General features: G+C 50.5%; 1 protein-coding gene across 1 annotated transcript in view; it reads right to left on the bottom strand.

Moving 5' to 3' along the window:
• The window catches only part of FARP2 (FERM, ARH/RhoGEF and pleckstrin domain protein 2), a 117,324-nt gene that overhangs the window by 6,431 nt on the left and 103,506 nt on the right, over positions 1-7,387 (bottom strand). Inside the window, exons 14-16 of the mRNA XM_017860655.1 lie at positions 3,114-3,315; positions 633-725; positions 404-537 (exon numbers count right to left, since the gene is read on the bottom strand). Coding sequence (XP_017716144.1) covers positions 404-537; positions 633-725; positions 3,114-3,315 — 429 coding nt within the window. The remainder of the gene's footprint in view (positions 1-403; positions 538-632; positions 726-3,113; positions 3,316-7,387) is intronic.

Here is a 7,387-nt window from a genome sequence, read left to right as displayed (position 1 = left end):
CCTGTTGTCCCAGCTACTCGGGAGGCTGAGGCAGGAGAATGGCGTGAATCCGGGAGGCGGAGCTTGCAGTGAGCTGAGATCCGGCCACAGCACTCCAGCTTGGGCAGCAGAGTGAGACTCCATCTCAAAAAAAAAAAAAAAAAGAGAGAGAAAGAAGTCCTTTCTCCACCTGAGCTTGACATGCCCAGTGAATTCTCTGGGGTCAGAGCTGGTCCCGCCCCCAGAGGCCCATGTTTATGGTCAGCGAGGCCCTAGCCTTCTCCACACAGCTGAGGGACAGGGATGTTGCATGTTAATGCCCCACAAACTGTTGGCCTTGGGCCCTGGGGGAGAGTCTGGTATAGGGAGGACGACTTCCTAGCCACAGTCACCTGGGCATGGAGTCCAAAAGCAATGTCCTAACTCTGAACGTTGCTGTGTAGGAACAGGATGCTCGAGTCCCGGAGCAGCTCTACTCCTCCAGGGGCGAGACTCACAGAGACACAAACGCCATCGGAGAGCCACAGCAGTCGCTGATGAGACTGCTCATCACAGGTGCTACCAGTGGGTCACAGGGGAGTCAGGGGAGCAGAGTGGCCAAGAGAAGGGCCGTCCATCCCACCCCGCCCCCGCCCCATCAGCCTAAGGAATACCGTAAGGAGACTCTCAGGGACAGAAAATACAGCAGTTGCCACTCTGCCCCCACCTCCAGATCAATGTCCAACCTGAGGCCCCAGTAAGCTGGGCTACAGGCCAGAGATGTGAGGGCGGCCAGGGACAGCCCCAGAGGAGCGTGCAATTCCTGTGAACTTCGCCACCTGTCCCCACAGGAAGGGTCTGTGTGCCCATGCACAGCATGGAAGAGGCTTCTGCCACCTTTGGCTTTCCTACCTTTCGACTATTGCTGATCCTCACAAATCTCTATTAAAAAGGCAACAAATGGTGCATCAAGTGGGAGGCGCTGGGGAGGGGCACACGCTGGCGTGGGTGGGCTGGAGGGTGGGAAGCTCTTTGCCCCTCCTGGCACAACCAAGCAACTGAGTGCAAGTGCAAAAGCTTGACGGGCGACCTCAATGGCAGCACGTGGTTCTCAGATCCCTGTGTCACCCTTGTTCCCCCAGGAGAGTGGTCTGCCAGGCTCTGCCAGCAGAGCCGTCAGTGAATCTGGGGCCGGGGTCTCCCCAGAACCTGTTGCAGCCTGGCTGGAGACACTGGTTCATGAGGTCAGCACAGAGGGGTACTCTGGTGGAAACCTACCTCCGGGTCAAACCAGCAGCCCCTGCATGGTGATGAAGGGGCCATCCTTGCCATCTCAGAGCCCACCTGTGCTGGGCACTAGCCTGGCTATGTCAGCTCACACACACAGAATTGAAGCAGAGCCCAGAGCCGTCCCTCCAGAGCCCAGGTATTGAGGAGAGGTAGCAGGAGACACCACATCAGGGCTGAAGGTGCCCACACGCAGGGGCTGGGCCCAAGGACTGCCGAATCTTTCTCTGCAGTGACCCAGCCACCAACTCCTCAAGGGCATGGCTCTGTGAGGACGCTGAGGTGCCCCCATCCCAAAGGGCCTTGTCATGCTGCTGGCCCCATGCCACGTCGTGACTAACAGGCTTCTTCCAGGGCCACTTGCCACCAGCCCAATTATCCTCAGATGTGACAAGCTGTCACCCTATAGAACCATCTAAAGCATCAATTGATTTTCATGATATAAAAAGTTACAAGTTAAAATTTAGTCTTAATAACAGACTGCCTGGTAGCCATTTTTTGTTTTTGTACCGAAGCAACAGTGAACTAAAGAGATTGTCATTAGGTTTCCAAAATAAAATAAAAAGACATCTCTTTTGGAAACAGTCTTGCTGCCAGGACCCAGAACCACCCTTCACCTTCAGGCCTCATGCAGCAGCATGTTTAATATCCTTTGCTGCCTCCAGAGCAGGGGGCTCCTTCCATTCCAGTGGGATCCAGGGGGACCCCAGGGCACAGGGAAGGAAGAGCCTGCCCTGCCTGTGCCATCCCACCTGCTGAGAGTCCCAGCATCCCACGGGTAGCCCTGCCATCTGGAAGGCAGGCCTTGGACAGAATATCCTCTGGCCAATTCAGGCCAAAGCAGGAATGCTGAGGTGTCACAATGACACGCCTCCCCCGGTACCAGCACTGACTCCCTCCCTCCTAGAGGCCCCATGGCCGCTTCCCATCCAGCTGCCACTCAGGGACCCTGTGTCTCCCTTCTCTGTGGACTCCAGGCCCAATATACTCCGCAAACTCCCCGGACGCTGAGTCTTTTCTTTTAGGGCCCATCTGCAAAACCGTAGCTGTAGGCAGACTCCAATGGGCTGGGAGAGTGGAGGCCACCTGAGGCCACAGCCTCCCTGCCCTGGCTGCCCTGTGTCTGCCAGCAGCGAGCTTCTCTGCTGGGTCACTTTCTCCTTGCAGACTCTCAGTTTGTGCCCTTATTCCTATCATCTTCGATAAAAGGAGACCCACAGGGGACACTGCCTCAACTTTGTCATAAACCCTCAGTCCTGCCTGTGGCCCATGTACCCCTCCCCTTGCCACAACAGCAGAGGACTGTCCCCTCCCCACAGGTGGCTTCTCCACTGTCTCCAACGCCTGGCCCAGGACACCTCCTTGTCCACGGGGTCTCCCACCCAAGAGCCTCTCCGGAACCCAAAGGGGTCCCTGGTGGACCCTCCCTTAGCACCCAGATCTTTCCTCCCAGTTACTCAATTGTTAAAGTAGAAGCTTGACCAAACAAGGAGGGAAGAAAGGAGTAAAGGAGGGAGGAAGGGAGGGAGAAATGAGGAAGGTAGGAAGGAAGGAAGAGTAGGGGAGGCTAGAAGTGCCTACTCAGTCCCAGGATCCAGCCTGACACATGGAGCCTGTGGGTGCCAGGAAACTGTTTGCTAAATGAACAAGGAAACTTGTTTTTGTATGAAGGAACCTGGAGTCCCAGAGATAAGAGGAAAGTCTCAGGAAGGTTTTGCTAGGCAAGGTGGCCCAGCACCTCCTCTCTGCTCAGCAGGCTGGTAGGGCGGCTGTGAGTGCAGGGCCCTTCCCTGCCCTACCCTGGGGTCCCCACCAGCACCACCCCAAGGAACAGTGAGCACAGGTCCATCCACCCTGCAACCCTCTGCTAGCTTCTCAGCCTCGAGGGGCCCACCTTGTGTCTCGGCTCCTCGTAGTCCATCCCAGATCCGCCAGCATCACTGAGGACAGGGCTCAGGAGTGGGGATGAGCCCTGTTCAGCTGGGCCCAAAGGCACCTGAAATGCAGGGCTCAGACTCAGGGGGCTCTTCCGGCTGGAGGGAGAAGGCTGAGGACTCTTCGTGGAAAGGCCTGGAAATGAATGGGGCGGGGGATGGAGCGAGAAATGAGAAAGGGCTGTGAGGCTGGCTTAGAGCCACTACTACACTCCTGACCACGCAGCCGCCAGACTCACACAGTGCCAGGCACTTCCTGGAAAATGTGTTTACGTAAAGCCTCTACTACACACGATACTAAACATGACATAAAATGAAAATGAGGGTTGATGGTTCATCTACCCAATTTCAGAAAGCAATCCACAGACTGTGGATCCCCCAGGAATCTAGGGGGGCCTGGATACCATCCTTGTGTTTCTAGGGGGCTTCTTTTGCTCTGCAGAATATGTAACTATGATAAAATCAAGCACCACAAAGTGTGTAAAGCAAAAGGCACCACCAGGAAGGGGGAACACTTTCTATGTGCATTGCTAGAGGTTAGAGACTTAAGATGTCAAACCAGTGCTAACATCTGAAAAAGCAATGTCTATTTTAAGGCCAAACTTATTATTCATTAAAAACTGGATCATATAAAACTGCTCAATTCATGACACTGTTTTCCAGTTCCGTTTTCATTAATGGGGATTTTATTTTGTTTTCTAAAATACAGTAATAGTTTTCTCCTTAAAACAATGCTTGTTTTTGAATAAATAGGTGCCAAATTTGCAGCCCAATTCTAAAGAGGATGATGAAGTATAGTTCATTGTGATTTTTTTTTTTTTTTTGAGACAGAGCCTCGCTCTGTCACTCAGGCTGGAGTGCAGTGACGCGATCTCAGCTCACTGCAAGCTCCGCCTCCCGGGTTTATGCCATTCTCCTGCCTCAGCCTCCTGAGTAGCTGGGACTACAGGTGCCCGCCACCTCGCCCGGCTAGTTTTTTTGTATTTTTTAGTAGAGACGGGGTTTCACCGGGTTAGCCAGGATGGTCTCGATCTCCTGACATTGTGATCCGCCCGTCTCGGCCTCCCAAAGTGCTGGGATTACAGGCTTGAGCCACTGCGCCCGGCCATTGTGAATTTTATAATAAAAATATCCTTTTCTATTTAAAAAAAGTTCACAACAGTTAATTCCTAATGTTTTTATATGGGAAACCAGTAACTATTAAGTGCCAAATTTTAAAGATAACCTTACCTGGCTAACACGGTGAAACCCCGTCTCTACTAAAAATACAAAAAATTAGCTGGGTGTGATGGTGGGTGCCTGTAATCCCAGCTACTCAGGAGGCTGAGGCAGGAGAATGGCGTGAACCTGAAACCACCAAAGGCCAGGTGTGGTAGCTCATACCTGTAATCCCAGCACTTTGGGAGGCCGAGGTGGGCGGATCACCTGATGTCAGGAGTTAGAGACCAGCCTGGCCAACATGGTGAAACCCCATCTCTACTAAAAATATAAAACATTAGCCGGGTGTAGTGGCGGGTGCCTGTAGTCCGAGATACTTGGGAGGCTGAGGCAGGAGAATCGCTTGAAAGGCAGAGGTTGCAGTGAGCTGAGGTGGTGCCATTGCGCTCCAGCCTGGGCAAAAAGAGTGAGACTCCGTCTCAAAACAAACAAACAAAACTATCAAAGATAGACATTTATGTTTCCAAGTGTATAGTGTTTGAACACTGAATCGGCTTACCAAATGTTGCAACAGAAGTAACTCGATTTGAACCCCTGATTGCATAAATGCCACACCATGGTGCCTCCTTACTCCACCCACAACTGGTTTCAAAGCAAGATTCTCTTACACTTGCCTGTAGTGACCAGTTTATAAAACCCAAACTTGGTTCCCTTAACCTAAAACATCTAAGTGTATAGGCAGATTAGTATAGAGCAGCTTCTTGAGAGCAGCCGACATCATGATTCCGTTTGCTGGGCTGGCATAAGCAACTCAACAGGTTAACCCTCCAGTGGGACATGGGAGATGGAGGGGAGGAAGTCCTTATTTTCACATTGACAAATCAGGAGCCCTGGAAAGATCTTGTCTGCTGCTAGGAATTCTACTTATTAGGATTCTTAAGATGAAATATCAGTGCTCATGATAGCAGAGCTTTCTTCTGGAATTTTTCACAAGATACATTTAAAACACGAAGAAACATTCTTTGCTACAGAAAACCTAGGTAACATCACTATAGGAAATTATTAACAACCAATTTATTAGAATTTGCTTTTATTACACATTCAGTTAAAGAACACTAAGCAACCTTAAAATAGCATGAAATTCCTGCTTCCTCCTTGCCTCACATACTGGGCCACATTTGGTCTTCGTCACTTCTGAAGGGCTCAAGGTGGAACTGTGGCTCTGTGCTAGCCCCTGAAGTGTGGATTACTTCTTATGTTGAAAAGAGGCATGTTTCCAAAGATGCGCTGTTTGGGGTTTGTGTTCCAGAATCTTCTTTGTCCTCAATAAGCCAGAATTTCACAAGGAGATATTTTATGTGATGAAAATTCAGAGAAAAGTCTAGAAGCTGCTAGTATCTATTTATTCTTCATAACTGTATTGTTCAGGGTGTAGCAGGAAGATGTTTTCCACTCATTGCTTCTGAAGTTAAAGTCGGCCTTCACTATTCTGCCCCTGTGTCCTTCCCGGGGTCCTCAGAGCACCTCACTTGGAGTACAGTCCACCAGCAAGTTACTAGTTGACGGTTTACCAAAAAGTTGCTGCAAAACCTGCCTTTAAGTTGCAGGAGGTAAAACTTGAGGAAATGGCATAATCACGAGATACATCATAACGTGTGCTGCTATGACGCTGTTGGGGTTGCAAACAGGCCAGGGCCAGTGTGGGTTAACAGGGCTGTAAATTAGAAAGGGCCACTCCCGGCCGGGCGCGGTGGCTGATGGCTGTAATTTCAGCACTTTGGGAGGCTGAGGTGGGTGGATCACAAGGTCAGGAGTTTGAGACCAGCCTGGCCAAGATGGTGAAACCCTGTCTCTACTGAAAACACAAAAATTAGCCAGATGTGGTGGCACGTGCCTGTAATACCAGCTACTCAGGAGGTTGAGGCAGGAGAATCGCTTGAACCTGGGAGGTGGAGGTTGCAGTGAGCCGAGATCGCGCCACTGCATTCCAGCCTGGGCAACAGAGGAAGACTCCGTCTCAAAAAAAAAAAAAAAAAAAAAAGGAAAATGCCACTCCCAGTAAACAACCCCTCAATAAATACCTCATAAAGGAAGGACACTCCCCTTTAGGACAGACTGCTCATTTGGAATAAACTATTTTTGGTTCTATGGAGGTTAAAAGTCATCATTTGATAATACTATGAATACTTTTTTTTTTTGAGACAGAGTCTTGCTCTGTTGCCCAGGCTGGAGTGCACCGGCGCAATCTCTGCTCACTGCAAGCTCCACCTCCTGGGTTCACGCCATTCTCTTGCCTCAGCCTCCCGAGTAGGTGGGACTACAGGTGCCTGCTACCACACCCGGCTAATTTTTTGTATTTTTCATAGAGACGGGGTTTCACCGTGTTAGCCAGGATGGTCTTGATCTCCTGACCTCGTGATTCGCCCATCTCGGCCTCCCAAAGTGCTGGGATTCCAGGCATGAGCCACCGTGCCCAGCCATAAATACATTTTTTTGAGACAAAGTCTCTGTTGCCCAGGTTGGAGTGTAGTGGCACAATCTCAGCTCACTGCAACCTCTGCCTCCTGGGTTCAAGTCATTCTTGTGCCTCAGCCTCCTGAGTAGCTGGGACTACAGGTGCACACCACCATGCCTGGCTAATTTTTGTATTTCTAGTAGAGATGGGGTTTCGCCATGTTGGCCAGGCTGGTCTTGAACTCCTGACCTCAAGTGATCTGTCTGCTTTGGCCTCCCAAAGTGCTGGGATTACAGGTGGGAGCCACTGCTCCTGCCCTATTATAAATACTTTCTATTTAACAAAAAATGGTCAACTCATAATTTAGTAAATACATTAAAAAGTACCACAAACTACCATTAAACATTTTTTTCTTTTTTTAAAATTTCTTTTGAGACCGAGTCTCTCTCTCTGTCGCCCAGGCTGGAGTGCAGTGGCGCAATCTTGGCTCACTGCAGCCTCCGCCTCCTGGGTTCAAGCGATTCTCGTGCCTCAGCCTCCCGAGTAGCTGGGACTACAGGCGACCGCCACCATTCCCAGCTAATTTTTTTTTTGT

The sequence above is a fragment of the Rhinopithecus bieti genome, unplaced genomic scaffold, assembly GCF_001698545.2.
Source record: "Rhinopithecus bieti isolate Rb0 unplaced genomic scaffold, ASM169854v2 scaffold_56246, whole genome shotgun sequence".
NCBI lineage: Eukaryota > Metazoa > Chordata > Mammalia > Primates > Cercopithecidae > Rhinopithecus > Rhinopithecus bieti.
This window is presented reverse-complemented; position numbering and strand designations above follow the sequence as displayed.